General features: G+C 46.5%; 1 protein-coding gene across 1 annotated transcript in view; it reads right to left on the bottom strand.

Moving 5' to 3' along the window:
- The window catches only part of LOC116988709 (leupaxin-like), a 53111-nt gene that overhangs the window by 16880 nt on the left and 17897 nt on the right, over nt 1-18334 (bottom strand). Inside the window, exons 6-8 of the mRNA XM_033045549.1 lie at nt 8276-8449; nt 5830-5911; nt 496-644 (exon numbers count right to left, since the gene is read on the bottom strand). Of these exons, the coding sequence (XP_032901440.1) occupies nt 496-644; nt 5830-5911; nt 8276-8449 (405 nt within the window). The remainder of the gene's footprint in view (nt 1-495; nt 645-5829; nt 5912-8275; nt 8450-18334) is intronic.

The following is an 18334-nucleotide window of genomic DNA, read 5'->3' as shown; positions in this document are numbered from 1 at the left end:
ACTAATGTGCCGATAGACTTATTTGCCACCCTATCTACTATGCACCTGAACTCTTAGAACCCTCTGTTCGCCAACACTGCCTGTCTACCTGTGATGCCATTGTCAGTCAACTATGTGTCTGCACTCCTAGATCCCTCTGCTCTACAATAATCCCTGTCTATATATGTCGCTACTTTCAGTGAACTATGTACCTGCACTCCAAGGTTCCTCTGTTCTACAACACTCCCAGTGTATGTGTGATGCTACTTTCATGGAATTGTGTACCTGCACTCCTAGATTCGTCTGCCCTGCTTTGACTTCCCAAAATGCAACACCTTTCACTTCTCTCCACGTAACCATTTATCAGCCCACCTGCCAAAGCATCAAGATCCTGCTGCGATTTTGAAAATCGTCTACGCTATCCACAATACTACTGCCCACTTTAAAAGTGAAGGGCATTCGTCCCCCACACAACTCCCGTACAACCCATCTGCCCCCCGGGTCACAACCACTTACCCTGCAAACGAAACACTCTGGGTGCCAGACGTTGTCCAACGCGGAAAGGTAGTTCTCCAGGACCGGCCGATCGCAGCAGCCGCATTTGGGCGCGAACAGGCAGAAGTAATCTTTGTGGCAGTACGCCTTCCCGTCCTTCTCGAGGTAACCTAAGGACATTGAGGAGATGTGAGCGAGTGTGGTGGTGCGTTTACGGAGGTGCGGATTGTTGGGGGGGGGTGGGGGGGATGGGGAGGGGATGCTAGAGTTGGTGAAAGCAATACACATGCTTGGGTCAATTAACTGGTGGCGCAACTAACTCTCCTGAAACAGGCCTCTCATAGAATCATAGGGACGTACAACGTGGAAACGGCCTCCCTGTGTCTGCATAGGCTCGGTGGGATGAAGGGTCTGTTTCCATGCTATTTCCCTTTTCCTTGAGGTAGAGACATAAAACGATAGTCATACAACATAGAAACAGGCGTTTTAGCCCAACCTGCCCACATCGACCAAAATGTCCCATCTACATTGGTCCCACTACACTCGTTTGACCCATATTTTCTCAAAACCTATCCCATTCATCAAACCGTCCAAATATATGAAGTATTACGATAGTACCAAGATCAACTACCTGCTTCCGCTGCGCGTTCCACACACCCAGCACAATTTGTGTAAAAGAGTTACCCCTCAGTTTCCCATTGAACCTCCCCACTTACCTTAAACCTACATCCCCTAGTTCTCGATTGCCATACTCTAGGTAAGAGACTGTGTTAAACAGGAATTGGATGAAAAGGCGACTGGTTTACTAATAAAAGAAGCAAAGTGCAGGAGTAACTCTGCTGGTCAAGCAGCATCTCTGGAGAACATGGATATGTACAACGTGGTGAAGTAACAGTGAACCAGGCAACATGTCTGGAGAACATGGATGGCCACAGTGCTGGGGTAATTCAGAGGGTCAAGCAGCTTCTCTGGAGGACATGCACACGTGCAAAATGTTAGAGTAACTGAGCCGGCCAGGCAGCACATCTGGAGAAAATAGATAGTGATTTAGTCTCGTTTAGTTTACTTTGGATTAGTTTGTTTTAGTTTAGTTTAGTTTAATATCACGTGTAGCGAGGTAGAGTGAAAAACGTTTATGTTGTGTGCTTTCCAATCAGCAGAAAGAATATACATGATTACAATCAAGCCGTTCGCATGGTACAGATAAACTAAAGAAAACGTGGATTTTCGGGTAATGAGAGAGTCACCAGTCAAGAATCAAGTCAAGAGTGTTTTATTTTCATATGTCCCAGATAGAACAATGACATTCTTACTTGCTGCAGCACAACAGAACATGTAAACATAGTACCCTGTAAACAATCTATTGTAGTTCAGAGCTTATTTGAGGTTGTAGTATTTCAAAGCCCGGTGGCTGTAGGGACGAAACTGTTCCAGAACCGAGACGTTACAGTTTTCTGGCTCCTGTACCTTCTTCTCGATAGCAGTAGTGAAATGAGTGTGAGGGCAGGATGGTGTGACATTCTCATGACGCTGGCTGCCTTTTTCAGGCAGCGACTCCGATAAATCCCATGGTGGGTAGGTCAAAGCCAGTGATTAACTGGGCAGTGCTCAGAACGTTTTGCAGTCTTTTCCGCTCCTAGACGTTCAAGTTGCCGAACCAGGCCAAGATGCCACCAGTCACTATGCTCTCTATGCTATGCTCTCTACTGTACTCTGTGGAAGTTCACGAGAATCTTCTTTGGGGACTCTGTATCCTCCTCTGCTCCTCTCTCGTGTGGGGTCCCACAGGGCTCAGTTCTTGGCCCTCTCCTCTTTTCTCTCTATTTGCTCCCACTTGGTTCCATACTTAGGAAACATGAAATTTCATTCCACTTTTATGCAGACGACAGTCAGATTTATGTGCCTCTTAAAAAGAAGGATGAACACTCAGTCGGACTGTTACTTGAGTGTCTCAACGACATAAAGGCCTGGATGGCTCTGAACCTTTTAAAATTTAATGATAAAAAGATGGAAGTAATGGTTTTTGGTGGCACCACTGGGCCCCCCCCCCTGTAGATCTGGGCTCCCTGGCCCAGTATATCAAACCAAGCATCACAAACCTAGGGGTTAAATTGGACCCTGAGCTTAAATTTGACAGTCAGATCAAGGCTGTTGTTAAATCAAGCTTTTTCTATTTGAGGCAGCTGGCCAAAATAAAGCCAATTCTGTCAAGGCAGCACTTTGAGACGGTAATCCACGCCTTTGTTACCACTCGGATGGATTACTGCAATGCACTGTATGTGGGGGTTAGTGGGTCCTCCGTCGCCCGTCTCCAGATGGTACAGAATGCAGCTGTACGTCTTTTAACTGGCACACGTAAACATGAGCACATTTCGCACATTTTAGCCTCACTCCACTGGTTGCCTATTCAGTTTAGGATCCATTTTAAAATTATTTTATTTGCTTTTAAACCATAAATGGTCTTGCCCCGCCCTACCTATCTGAGCTTCTACACCCTTATACACCCGCCCGCTCTCTCAGGTCAGATAATCAGCTGCTCCTGAGTGGGCCAAAAACTAAGCGGAAGCTCAGAGGGGACCGTGCCTTTGCTGTGTCGGCACCCAAATTATGGAACGATCTGCCTCTCCACATTAAACAGGCCTCTTCTCTGTCTGTTTTTAAATCTCTTCTTAAAACACATCTCTTCTCCGTGGCCTTTGATACACAGTAAGATGTCGACTTTATTTGCTTGATTGGTTTCTTATTTTGATTGCTTATTGCATGGCTATTGTTTTTACTCATGTTTTATGTCTTTTGATTTATTGTTGTATTTCATATGTGATTTATGCGCCTTATGTGAGCTGTTATGTTATGTTCTGTTATGTTGTCTGTTTATGATGTCTTGTTTTTTCTTCTGTACAGCACTTTGGTCAACATTGGTTGTCTTAAAGTGCTTAACAAATAAAGTTGGATTGGATTGGATTGGACATACCGAATCTCCTAAATCTTCTCAGGTTGTAGAGGCGTTGGTGTGATTTATTTATAGTTGCATCAGTGTGCTGGGTCCAGGAAAGTTCTTCAGAAATATGCCCGCCCAGGACTTTTTGACTCTCTCCACCACATAAACAGGATTGTAGGTCCTCATCCTTCCTCCTGCAAAGTCCACAATCAGTTAATTGGTTTTACTGATATTGAGAGGCAGGTTGTTGTGCCAGGTTGTTGGTCAATCGGTCGATCTCACTTCCATACTCTGACTCATCACCATCTATCATTCGTCCAACAATGGTGGTGTCGTCGGCGAACTTGAAGATGGAGTTCGCATTATGTCCGGCTACACAGTCTTGAGTCTAGGGTGAGTAGAGCAAGGGGTTGAGCACGCACCCTTGAGGTGCTCCCGAACTGATTGTTAATGAGGAAGAAGTATTTCTGCCAATTCGAACAGACTGTGCATGGAGAAGTCGATTCTCCAATTTCAGAGGGATTATCCAATTGCAGAACCAGTTTCATGAGCTTGGTAACTGCGTTATTTTTTCATCAAAAATAATATATTTAATTACTATCACGATACAAAACGAAACCGCGGTGACACACCCACCACCATATTACAAAATCACCAAATTATTCAGACACTAAATTTCCAAACAACTATGTTACAAATATTCTAAATAACTGCCATGCAAGTATGTCTGTAGCACCCACTCCACCGGCCCCGATACCCGCTGCTTGGGGCTTGCGGTCTCCCTAACAGGAGCGTCTTCTTCTTTCGTGTGGCGTGCACAGCCTATCTTACGTTCGTGCACGTCGAGTTGATTGCATTAGTCGAAACAGGGCGGACCACGTGAAGGTTGCAATCTTCCACCCTCCTAACAGGAGCTGATGGCATGGGTGGAACGTTTTTGGCTTCGGGGGGTTTGTTCTCCAGGTGTTTCATCTTCTTTTGAAGCACCTTTTCCCATGCTCGAAAGGGGGGTTCCTTATGGGGAACCGGGCCCCAAGAGGAGCAACCGAAGCAGCCGCCTCTGCATAGTTCCGGAAAGGCCCTGCTCCCCCAGAACACTGACCCTGCATGGTATCAGGCGCTATAATTTAAGCAAAGCACATAAACAAAATGCTAGTCATACACAGACGGTCCAAATTGCACGAGGCCAAGTCCACACACAAAAACAATATCGACGTTCGAGGGAGGGAGGCAAGTGATGTTGCCTCGAACGTCGGTAATGGCGGCTCCCACGAAAACTCCCACGAAAACTGCTGCATCTTCGCCCGGCTCTCTGGGCTCTCCTGCTGACCGCAGACAATCTGCGAATCAATGTATGCAGCGTCGCATCGATACACAAGGATGTTTAAATGTGCCGAGGTACCAACTCCGAATTTTAAAAACATGTTTGAACTCACTAGTTTTGTATTTGGACGGGAGCACCGCAAAACCACACCTCGTCTCCGTAACCAGCTTTTTATTTGTATGAAAAATAATTTATTTGATTACAAACACAATATTTATTACGAACAACACGGATACAAAAACAACAAAAAAACAAAAACAAAACCGTGATGACACATCCACCACCATATTACAAAACCACCAAATTATTCAGACATTAAATTCCAAACAACTATGTAATAAACATACTAAACAACTACTATATGACTATGTCCCTCTCTAACACCAGCCGAGCGCAGACGTAACCTCGGTAAAGGGGCAAGCCTCTGGATCGGGCAATCGCGTAACCAGCTTTTAATATATCTATAGATATTTTAATTTTTTAATTATGTTTTTATCAACAAATGTATTCAATTATTAAAAATAATATTTACAATATAATAAAACAAACCAGTACCCACCACTATAATCCAATACAAAGAAATATCCTAATTTAGCTACTATACAGCCATGTTACAAAGCTTATTGAGGGTGCAGTCAACCCCAGTGGTCTCGGAAATCGGCCAGGGTGCCCGTGGACAGGGCGTAGTCCCTTTCTAACCCCACCCGGGCGCGGACGTAACCCAGGAAAAGAGGCAGGCAGCCGGCTCGGGCAGAGACCTCTTCCGCCTGGCGCCGTGACTCGCAGATGGCCATCTTGGGCAAGCCCAGCAGCAACCCAACCAGGACATCTTCTGCCCTACCCTTTCTCCTACGCACAGGGTGACCAACGACAAGGACGGCTCGAAGGGCCAAATGGCTTCCTCCTGCACTTATTTTCTACGTGTAAGTTAGACTCTGACAGCCCCCGAGGTTAGAATTGAACGCGGATTTCTGGCGCTGTGAGGCAGTAGTTCTACCAGCTGTGCCATTTGGCAGCTCTAAGGTTCAGCCCATTGCTCTGTCCTCGCTGACTATATGATGAGCACGATATCGGCAGTACCAATGACACTTACCATCGGTGCCAAATATATCGCCACAGTGTGCACAGAAAAAGTGTTCCGGGTGCCAGGTTTTATCTAAGGCCGTGAGGATCTTCTGTAAAGAAGCAAAAATAAAACGGCAATGTAGAAATATTGGCCATGAATCAACTGGATATTGCCAGTTCGGCAAATATAATTCATCTCAATTGTACATGTAAAATGATGATATCGTAATGTATCAGCAAATGTTTGGGGACTTTGGAGAGGTGCAGAAGAGGTTTATCAAATAAAGCCTTATTTTTTTTCTATCGTTATAGCGCGGATACAGGCCCTTCGGCCCAGCGAGTACGCGCCGACCAGCGATCACACGTACACCAATTATATCCAACGTAATACGGACAATTTCGAGAAGCCAAATAACCCCCACACACGCACATCTCTGGCGTGTGGAAGGAAACCAAGCACCCGGAGAAAACCCACCCGTCCACAGGGAGCACGTTTAAACTCCACAGAGACAGCAATGGTGGTTATGATTGAAACTGGATCGCTGGCGCTGTATATCAGCAACTCTGCCGCTGCACCACTGTGCTGTCCACTGAGTGGTGGTATTTAGGGTACTGGGTAGACTGAGAGGTTAGACAAACTTCGAATGTTTTCTCTGGATCGCGGGAGTTTGGGGGGAGACTTGATAGAAGCATGTAACATTATGAGAGGCATAGATAGGGGAGATAGCCAGAACCACTTTCCCAAGGGGGTAAATATCAAAGACCAGAGGGCAGATCTTTAAGGAGAAAGGAACACAGTTTGAAGGAGATGTGCGGGGCAAGCTTATTTTTTACACAGAGTGGTGGTCGCCTGGACCGCATTACCAGGTGTGGGCGTGGGCGCAGATATGATAGTGGCGTTTAAGAAGCTTTCAGATAGGTTCATGAGTATGCAAAGAATGGAGGTGTGTGGATCATGTGCAGCCCGCCTAGATTATTTGTACCTGGCATTTTACACAGAGGCGTGGCACATGTTGACAGGGTTGGCGGTGAAAGAAGATACGACAGCAGTATTTAAAAGGCGGTGGATAGGTACGCGGTTATGCATTGAATGGTGGGATGCGGGTGATGTGCAGGTAAATAAGAAATGTTCTTGGCATCATGTATGGCAGACATTGTGGGCCAAGCGCCCGTTCATGTGTACTATGTGATCAGTGACTAAAATGAATGGAAGACAAATTGCTGTAATTACAAATTGCTGCAATTACGCAGCGGGTCAGTCAGCATCTCTGGAGAAAAGGAATACGTGACATTTCCGGAACCATTCTTCAGACTCCGTAGAGGAGCAGGCAAATCAGTAGGATAGAACTACATATACTGGTTTGAAGAAGGGTTCCGATCAGAATCATCATCTATTCTATTCCTTCTCCTCACATATGCTACCTGATCCGTTGTGTTACTTCAGCACTTTGTACCTATTCATAATCCAAGAGAGAGAGACAGGGATAGTTGAAGCGCCCGGGACAGTGGGGGAGGGAGACGGAGACAGGTGGAGGGAAGAGCGAGAGATGGGGAAAAGAGAGGGATAGAGAAAAATGAGAGATATGGAGAAAGGTACTGACAATGTGAGCGACTAGATTAGTAGGAGAGACGGAGAGAGGGGGAAGAGGGAGAAGAGAGAAAGAGATAAAATATGAACAGGGGCAGACAGAGAGAGAAACTGGCGATGAGACTGACTACGTTGACAAGAAAGAGAGTGGGAGAAGAGCGAGATATGGGGTAAGGGGTGGTGAGAGACGAATAGAGACAGTGAAAGAGAGGGTGAGCGGTGTTGAGAGAGAAGGTTAATCAGGGTGAGATGCGGAGACAGAGACGGGGAAGAGAAAGGGAAAGAGAAGACAACGCGTGGCGGACAAAGAACTAGAACCGTGTAAGTGAGTGAGTGAATCAGTGAGTGAAGGAGCGCGCGCGCGAGAGAGAGAGAAAGAGAGAGAAACATTGACAGTGAGAGCGACGAGATTATTGCGAGAGGGTCAGACGGGAACGAAAGAGCGAGACGCGGTGAAAGAGAGAGTGAGAGAGAGCGGCACTGACAATATGAGCGGCAGAGTTAGTGAAAGATAAAGACGGGATTAGGGGGTATGTAGAAGGGGAATATGGATACAAAAGGCAGAGACGGACAGAGAGGGGGACTGGTGATGAGAGTGACTGGCTTGGTCGGAGGGAGAGAGAGACGGAGAGGGATGGGAGGGGGCGGGGTAATGAGATAGAGGTGGAAGACAAACTGGGACTGAGTGAGTAGGTGATGTGAGAGGGTTAGTGAGAGAGCTAAACTGGGACAGAAACATGGGAAAGTAAGAAAGAAAGGAGAGATGGGCAGTCAGAGAGGTAGAGGCAGTAAGCGAGAGTTTCAGAGTTCTTTGGTCCATGTATGACATCACTCCTGTCGCTGGGAGACCAGACCTACATAATGTACTCCAAGTAGAACGACTTACGTCAATAATAGCTGCGCCGCAGTAAGCACATTGTGGTGAGAAAAGGTTCTGGTAATCCTTGTTGCAATAGGCCCGACCATCCCGCTCGTAGAAACCGTTGTGTCCAATTTCTTCCTGGCAGTGCGCACAGACGAAATGTTCGGGATGCCACGTTAGACCCATCGCCGTGAGAATCTGCAAAGCGGGAAATGCAAAGAGGCGGCTGCATCAACAGGAGTCACAGGTCAACCCACCGTTCGCGAATCGGGTACAGAAAACATCTGTAAGAGTTTACGAGGACGTTGCCAGGACTGGAGCGCCTGAGCAACACGGATAGGTTGAGCAGGCTTGGACTCTTTTCCTTGGACCACAGGAGCATTATCTGTGATCTCATAGAAGTGTACAACATCGTGAATTATAGATAGGATGAATGCAAATAGTATTTCACCCAGAATACCGGTATCAAGAACCAGATGAGATAGGTTTAAGGTGAGGGGAGGGGAGGGGAGGGGGAGTATTAATGGAAAACTGGGAGGACACTTTGTAAAACAAAGTGTGGTTATATCTGGAACGAGCTTCCAGAGGGGGTAGACACACAATGTTGTAACTGAGCGGTACAGGCAGCATCACTGGAGACAATAGAAAATAAGTGCAGGAGTGGGGCATACGGCCTTCGAGCCAGCACCGCCATTCAATGTGACCATGGCTGATCATCCACAATCAGCACCCCGTTCCTGCCTTCTCCCTCTATCACCTGACTCCGCAATCGTTAAGAGCTCTCTCCAGTTCTCTCTTGAAAGTATCCAGAGGACCGGCCTCCACCGTCCTCTGAAGCAGAAAATTCCACACTCACAACTCTCTGTGCGAAAATGTGTTTCTGCGTCACCGAACTAAATGACTTACCCCTTTATTCTTAAACGGTGGCCCCTGGTTCTGAACTCCCTCAACATCGGGAATATGTTTCCTGCGTCTAGCGTGTCCAAACCCTTAATAATTTTATGTTTCAATAACATCCCCTGTCAACCTTCTAAATTCCAGAGTATACAAGCCCAGCCGCTCCATTGTCTCAGCATATGACAGTCCCGTCATCCCTGGAATTAATCTTGTGAACCTACGCTGCACTCCCTCAATAGTAAGAATGTCCTTCCTCAAATTGGGAGACCAAAACTGCACACAATACTCCAGGTGTGGTCTCACTAGGGCCCTGTACAACTGCAGAATGACCTCTTTGCTCCTAAACTCAACTCCTCTTGTTATGAAGGCCAACATGCCATTCGCTTTCTTCACGATTTGCTGTACCTGCATGCTTACTTTCATTGACCGATGAACAAGGACCCCCCCCGACCCCGTTCTATTTCCCCTTTTCCCAATTTGACATCATTTAGATAATAATCTGACCTCCTGATTTTGCTACCGAAGTGGATAACCACACATTTAGCCACATTAACCTGCATTTGCCATGCATCTGCACACATGCCTACTCAACCAACATGTCCAAGTCACCCTGCATTCTCATAGCATCCTCCTCGCAGTTCACACTGCCACCCAGCTTTGTATGATCTGAAAATTAGCTAATGTTACTTGTAATCCCTTCATCTAAATCATTAATATATATTGTAAATTGCTGCGGTCCCAGTACCGAGCATTGCGGAACCCCACTAGTCACTGCCTGCCATTCTGAAATGGATCCGTTGATCCCTACTCTTTGTTTCCTGTCTGCCAACCAATTTTCTATCCAATACTGTAATCGCCCAATTATAGGAAGGATGTCAACAAAATAGAGAGAGTACAGAGGAGATTTACTAGAATGTTGCCTGGGTTTCAACAACTAAGTTACAGAGATAGGTTGAATAAGTTAGGTCTTTATTCTCTGGAGCGCAGAAGGTTAAGGGGGGACTTGATAGAGGTCTTTAAAATGATGAGAGGGATAGACAGAGTTGATGTGATCAAGCTTTTCCCTTTGAGAATAGGGAAGATTCAAACAAGAGGACATGACTTCAGAATTAAGGGACAGAAGTTTAGGGGTAACATGAGGGGGAACTTCTTTACTCAGAGAGTGGTAGCGGTGTGGAATGAGCTTCCAGTGGAAGTGGTGGCGGCAGGTTCGTTGGTATAATTTAAGAACAAATTGGATAGGCATATGGATGAGAAGGGAATGGAGGGTTATGGTATGAGTGCAGGCAGGTGGGACTAAGGGAAAGAAATTGTTCGGCGCGGACTTGTAGGGCCGAGATGGCCTGTTTCCGTGCTGTAATTGTTATATGGTTATATGGTTATATGTCAGCATTCTACCCCCAATACCAGGTGCCTTAATTTTGCCCACTGATCTCCTGTGTGGGACCTTATCGAAAGCTTTCTGAAAGTCAATGTACACTACATCCACTGGCTCTCCCTTGCCCATTTTCCTAGTTACATCCTCAAAAAAAATCCAGAAGGTTAGGCAAGCATGGTTTCCCCTTCGTAAATCCATGCTGACTCGGACCGATCCTGTTAGTGCTAGGCAAATGTGCCGATATTTAATCTTTTCTGATCGTTGTCTAGTTCACATTATTCCGACCTACAGGCAGAAACTAAAAGCTACTAAGCCTGTGGTCAGAACAACGAACAGGTGGACAAGCGAGAGCATTGAGAACCTACAATCCTGCTTTGACTGCACGGATTGGAATGTGTTCAGGGAAGAAACCTCAAGCCTCGGTGTGTTTACAGACACTGTATCGTCATATGTCAGCTTTTTTTAGGACAGTTGCATTCCCACTAGGACCCGGACCTGTTTCAAAGAGGAAGCCTATAGGAGCGGGGATGCAGACCACTGCAGGCAGGCCACGTCCAAGCTGAAAAGAAGAATCAGAGCTGGCAAGGAAAGGCACTCTGAGAAGTTGACGAGCAAGTTCTCAGCTAGTGACCCTTCTTCAGTTTGGAAGGGGTTGCAAGATATCACCAGTTACAAGAGGAAATCTCTCCGCTCTTTGGACAAGCGTCAGCTGACCAACGCCATGAACGAGTTCTACTGCAGGTTTGACAAGCAGAAACGTAACCCTAGTCCCCCCCCCCCCCCCACGCCAACAAACACAGCCAGACCCCAGTCTCCAAAGACTGGACACTTTTACATCCACTCCTCCCCAATCGCTACTTCACACCAACTTAAAGTAAGGCTCCAGTCTGAAAAGACTGGACCCTTTCCCACCTTAACCCACTTTCACACCCACTCACAGCCTGACAGACTGCAAAGACTGGAACCTTCTTCACTCACTCACTCCCATTCACCACTTCACACATACTTAGGACAAGACTCCAGCCCTACCTTCCCCCTCCACTCACCACTTAACACCCAATTACCCATCCCCTCCGTGCTGCACAACACCACTTCTCCATCATCAACAATAAAAATAGAGGGGGTGGAAAGGCCGTTCAGAAAACAGAAAAGCCGGAAATCTCCAGAACGGGACACTGCTTCCCCCTCTACCCTCAAGCTCTGTGCCGAACAACTGGCACCGGTCTACACAGACATTTTTAACCAGTCCCTGCAAACCTGTGCTGACCATGCCTGCTTCAAAGTCTCTACTGTTGTTCATTTACCCTAAAACGCAAGGATTACTGGTCTTAATGACTACAGGCCTGTCGCACTGACCTCTGGAGTCATGAAGATCCTTGAAAGACTTGTGCTGGCCAAGCTGAAAAATATCACGAACTGCAATTTGCATATCGGGCCAATAGATCTGTGCCTGTACTTCATCCCCCAGCACGGAGACCGCCAGGGGAACTATGCCAGGATTTTGTTTGTTGATTTTAGTTTTGCATTCAACACCATTGTGCCAGAGCTACTACACTCCAAACTTTCCGAGTTGACTGTGCCTGAACCCCTCTATCGGTGGAGCACCAGCTTCCTGACAGACAGGAAGCAGCATGTGAGGCTGGGGAAACACATCTCGGACCCGCAAACACTCAGCATAGGAGCACCGCAAGGCTGAGTACTCTTCCCTCTCCCCTACTCTCTCTACACCAATGACTGCACCTCCACTGACTCCTCTATCAAGCTTGTCAAGTTTGTGGATGACACAACCCCGATTAGACTGGTCCAGGATGGGAAGGAATCTGCCTACAGACAGGAAGTGACACAGCTGGCGTCCTGGTGCCATCGCAACACTATGTAGCTCAATGCTCTTAAGACAGTGGAATTAATTGTAGACTTTAGGAGAGATCCCCCTCCCCTGACCCCACTCACCATCAACAACACCACAGTCACATCTGTGGAGTCGTTTAAGTTCCTGGGAAACATCATCTCGAAGGACCTTAAGTGGGGAGCTACCATCCACAGTCAAAAAGGCACAACAAGGATGTACTTCCTACGGCAGCTGAGGAAGCACAATCTGCCACAGGCTACGATGGTCCAATTCTATACAGCCATCGTAAAGTCTGTTGTCACCTTCTCCATCATGGTCTGGGTTGACTCAGCCCACAAGCAGTACATCTGGAGGCTGCAGCGAATCGTCCGATCAGCTGAGAAGGTTATTGGCTGCAACCTTCTCTCCATTGACGAACTGTACACACTACAAGGGCAAGAAAGCGAGCGGGTAAGATCATCTCTGACACCTCACCCTGGCCACAAACTCTTTAAATCACTACCCTCTGGAAGACGACTCCGGACTGTCAAAGCTGCCACAGCCAGACATAAAAACTGTTGTTTTTCCACGAGTAGTTTCTACTCAATAACCAAAAATCTGTAGACTCCTTTTGCTCTCGCATTTTATTTCATGCACAATAATGTTTTATTATTAATGTTTAATGTTTTATGTATCATTCCTAACTGTCACTGTATGTCATTCAGTCAGCTGCGGATAAGCACCAATTCCTTATATGTGAATACCTGGCCAATAAACGTATTCATTCATTCATTCATTCATTCATTCATTCATTCATTCATTCATTCATTCATTCATTCATTCATTCATTCATTTATTCATTCATTCATTCGTTCGTTCATTCATTCATTCATTCATTCATTCATTCATTCATTCATTCATTCATTCATTCATTCATTCATTCATTCAATCATTCATTCATAGAAACATAGAAAATACGTGCACCACCATTCAATATGATCATGGCTGATCATCCAACTCAGTATCCTGTACCTGCTTTCTCTCCATAACCCCTGATCGCTTTAGCCACAAGGGCCACAAGGACCATCTAACTCTCTCTTAAATATAGCCAATGAACTGGCCGCAACTACCTTTTGTGGCAGAGAGTTCCAGAGACTCACCACTCTCTGCGTGAAAAATGTTTTTCTCATCTCAGTCCTAAAGGATTTCCCCTTTATCCTTAATCTGTGACCCCTTGTCCTGGACTTCCCCAACATCGGGAACGATCTTCCCGCAACCAGCCTGTCCAACCCCCTAAGAATTTTGTAAGTTTCTATAAGAATCCCCCTCAATCTTCTAAATTCTAGCGAGTACAAGTCGCTATCCAGTCTTTCTTCGTTTGAAAGTCCTGACATACCAGGAATCAGTCTGGTGAACCTTCTCTGCACTCCCTCTAAGGCAAGAATGTCTTTCCTCGGATTTGGAGACCAAAACTGTACACAATACTCCAGATGTGGTCTCACCAATACCCTGTACAACTGCAGTAGAACCTCCCTGCTCCTATGCTCAAATCCTTTTGCTATGAATGCTAACATACCATTCGCTTTTTTCACTGTCTGCTGCACCTACTTTCAATGACTGGTGTACTATGACACCCAGGTCTCGTTGCATATATGCTTGACTCCAGCATCATCCCCACCACCGATGTCAGGCTAACCGGTCTATAATTCCCTGTTTTCTCTCTCCCGCCTTTCTTAAAAAGTGGGATAAGATTAGCAACACTACAATCCATAGGAACTGATCCTGAATCTATAGAACATGGGAAATGATCACCAATGCTTCCACGATTTCTCGAGGCTCTTCTTAAGTGCCCTGGGATGCAGACTACCAGGCCCTGGGGATTTATCAGCCTTCAGTCCCATCAGTTTACCCACACCATTTCCTGCCTAATGTGGATTTCCTTCATTTCCTCCGTCACCCCAGATACTCCGGCCAATAGTGCATCTGGAAGATTGTTTGTGCTTTCCTTAGTGAAGATAGATCCAAAGTACCTGTTCAATTCATCTGCCATTTCCTTGTTCCCCATAATGAATTCACCCTTTTCAGTCTTCAAGGGTCCAGCTTTGGTCCTAACTATTTTTTTCTCTTCACATACCTAAAGAATTTAATCTTCCTTTACATTCTTGGCCATTGCTGTTCCACTATCATCCCTGCTATGGTATCTATCCAGTCAGCTTTGGCCAGCTCCTCCCTCATGGCTCCATAGTCCCGTTTGTTCAACTGTAATAGTGACACCTCCGATTTACCCGTCACCCTCTCAAATTGTAGATTAAAACGTATCATATTATGGTCCCTACCTCCTAATGGTTCCTTATCCTCAAGTTCCCTTATCAAATCCGCTTCATGACACAACACTAAATCCAGAATTGCCTTCTCCCTGGTCGGCTCCAATACAAGCTGCTCTATGAACCCATCTCGGAGGCACTCCTTAAACTCCCTTTCTTGGTTCCAGTACCAACCTAATTTTCCCAGTCTACCTGCATGTTAAAAGCCCCTGTATTACCTTTTATTATCTTTACTACATGCCAATTTTATCTCTTGATTCAATTTGTACCGCATATCCAGGCTACTGTTTGGGGGCCTGTAGATTACTCCGATCAGGGTCTTTTTACTCTTACAAATCCTCAGTTCTATCCATACTGACTCTACATCTTCTCATTCTATGTCACCTCTGGCAAGGGACTGAATTTCATTCCTCACCATGAGAGCTACCCCACCCACTCTGCGCACCTGTCTGTCTTTTCGATAGGAGGTATACCCGTGAATATTCAGTTCCCAGCGATGGCTCTCTTGCAGCCATGTCTCTGTAATTCCCACAACATCATACTTGCCAATTTCTAACTGAGCCTCAAGCTCGTCCATTATATTTATTATACTTTCCGCATTAATATACAACACTTTAACTTCGGTATTCACCTCCCCTCTCACACCGGTCACTATTGAACCTGATCTTACTCTGTTATCCCATCTCGAACTTTCCTTCCCATTAATTCGGGAGGCTTTTTTAACTTTTCCTGTACTCGCTTTCCCTTTAAATCCATCTTTATATTCCCAATTAGTCAATCTCTCCCGCCCACTATTTAGTTTAGGCCCACAAGTGTAGCACTAGCAAACCATCTGTCATATCGTTAGTCCCGCCCCCCACCCCCAGTTAAGGCGTAAACAGTCCATATTGTACAGGCCTCCCCTACCCCAGAAGAGACCGCAATGGTCCCGTTGAGTTACTCCAGCATTTTGTGTTTATCTACGGTTTAAAACAGTATCTGCAGTTCCTTCATACACTTCCTAGTGGAGATATTTGAGGCAGGCACTATCGAAACCTTTAAAAATCGTATGTGCAGGTACATGGAAAGGGTAGTTGTGGAGGCATATGGGCCAATCGCAGGCATGTGGGATTGTTAGAGATGGGGCATGTTGGTCGTCGTGGGATAGTCCGGCTGAAGGGCCTATTTCTACGCTGTATTTTATTTTATTTTAGTTTAGAGATGCAGCTTGGAAACAGGCCTTTCAGCCCATCATGCTGACATCGATCAAACATTCTCACTCATTCTGTGTTGGGCTTGTGTACACTGGAATTTAGAAGGAAGAGTCATATAAGATTATTAAGGGATTGGACACGCTAGAGGCAGGAAACATGCTCCTGATATTGTCCAGAACCAGGGGCCATAGTTTAAGAATAAGGGGTAGGCCATTTTGAACGGAGATGAGGAAAAACGTTTTCACCCAGAGAGTTGTGAGTCTGTGGAATTCAGAAGGCGGTGCAGGCAGGTTCTCTGGATTCTTTCAATAGAGAGTTAGATAGAGCTTATAAAGGTAGCGGACTCGAGGGATATGGGGAGAAGGCAGTAACGGGGTATGATCAGCCATGATCACAGTGTACGCCGGTGCTGGCTCGAATGGCCGATTGGCCTGCTCCTGCACCCATTGTCTATTGTCTATTGTTATCCCAAGTCCATTCTTGCTAGTGCGTGAGTGCAGCATAACTTTACAAGGTTAATTCCCGGAATGGCGGGACTGTCATACGCTGAGAGAATGGAGCAGCTAGGCTTGTACACTCTGGAGTTTAGAAGGATGAGAGGCGATCTCATTGAAACATATAAGATTGTTTACGGCTTGGACACACTAGAGGCGTGATCCCGATGTTGGGGGAGTCCAGAACCAGGGGCCACAGTTTAAGCAAAAGGAGTAAGCCATTTAGAACGGAGACGAGGAAACACTTGTTCTCACAGAGGGTGGTGAGTCTGTGGAATTCGCTGCCTCAGAGGGCGGTGGAGGCAGGTTCTCTGGTTGCTTTCAAGAGCGAGCTAGATAGGGCTCTTAAAAATAGCGGAGTCAGGGGATATGGGGAGAAGGCAGGAACGGGTACGGATTGGGGATGATCAGCCATGATCACATTGAATGGCGCTGCTGGCTCGAAGGGCCAAATGGCCTACTCCTGCACCTATTGTCTATTGTCTATTGCCCTCATCCACTGCCTGCACACCAGGAATAAATAACCCGCAGACCCGCACGTCTTTTGGATGTGGGATGAAACCGGAGCACCTTGAGGAACCCCACACGGTCACATGAAAATGAATGAATGAATGAATGAATGAATGAATGAATGAATGAATGAATGAATGAATGAATGAATGAATGATTGAATGAATGAATGAATGAATGAATGAATGAATGAATGAATGAATACGTTTATTGGCCAAATATTCACATACAAGGAATTTGCCTTGGTGCTCCGTGCTCAAGCGACAACATGACATACAGTGACAGTTACGAATGACACATAAAACAATAAACATTATTAATAAAAACACCTTTGGTCGAACATGTGAACCAAACAAAATACCAGAGCAAAAGGAGGCTACAGATCTTTGACTATTGAGTAGAGCTACTACTCGTGGAAAAAAAGCTGTTTTCATGTCTGGCTGTGACAGCCTTGACAGTCCGGAGTCGCCTTCCAGAGTGATTCAAATAGTTTGTGGCCAGGGTGAGAGGGGTCAGAGATGATCTTACCCGCTCGCTTCCCGGCCCTCGTCAACGGAGGGAAGGTTGCAACCTTCTTAGCTGATCGGACAATGCGCTGCAGCCTCCGGGTGTCGTGCTTAGTGGAGAACGTGGAAAGTCCACACAGACAGCGACCGAGTTCAGGATCGACCACGGTCCCTGGAGCTGTGAGGCTCCACTGTGCTGCGTCAATTGGAATCAGACAGTGTAAATTAGCATAGAACCAGACTATTCGACAGGGTACCCGGACGTGGCGCCGACGCACGTGAAGCCGAAGCAAAGAAGTCGAAGCCAAAGAACCGAATGGAAACGAGGCTGAAACGCCAAAAAAACAAAAAAGTACGAAGGCGAAACGCCAAAAAAACAAAAAAGTACGAAGGCGAAACGCCAACTAACCGAAAGTATGGGACGCATAAATGCAAAATAACTGACAGGGCGGGACGCCTAAAAGCCAACTAACCGAAAAGCTGCGTCGCTTTAAAGCAAACTCACCGAATGCCCGCAGTATCGACAGGCCACCAACCCGAAAGGCGGCGTCGCCTACAAGCCAACGAACCGACTGCCGCTCAACAGAAAAGTCCAATAACGGACATGACGTTGCCGGGGGCGGGACCTGTCAGCGATTGGTCCAGATCCCCGCGTTCATCACATCACTGTGGAGGGATGAACATTGTCCCAAACCTCCGCTCTACCTGACCAACAGCCCGCGGAGGGTAGCCGTGCGAGAGTGGGGGCTGTCCCGAGCGATGCGCACCTTTGGCCGCTCACAACTTGGTGCTTAGGTTCAGATTGCCCAGTCACCCATGGCTTGTGTGGAAAAATGTCTACCCCTTCTCTCTGCTCTCTTCTCTCTCTCTCCCCTCTCTCTCCCTTCTCTCACTCCCTTCACTCTCTCCCCCCCCCTTCTCTCTCTCCCCCCCTCTCGCTCCCCTATTCTCGC

Source organism: Amblyraja radiata, chromosome 28, assembly GCF_010909765.2.
Source record: "Amblyraja radiata isolate CabotCenter1 chromosome 28, sAmbRad1.1.pri, whole genome shotgun sequence".
In the NCBI taxonomy this organism is placed as follows: Eukaryota; Metazoa; Chordata; class Chondrichthyes; order Rajiformes; family Rajidae; genus Amblyraja; species Amblyraja radiata.
Note: the sequence above shows the minus strand (reverse complement) of the source record. Positions and strands in the feature narration are given on the sequence as shown.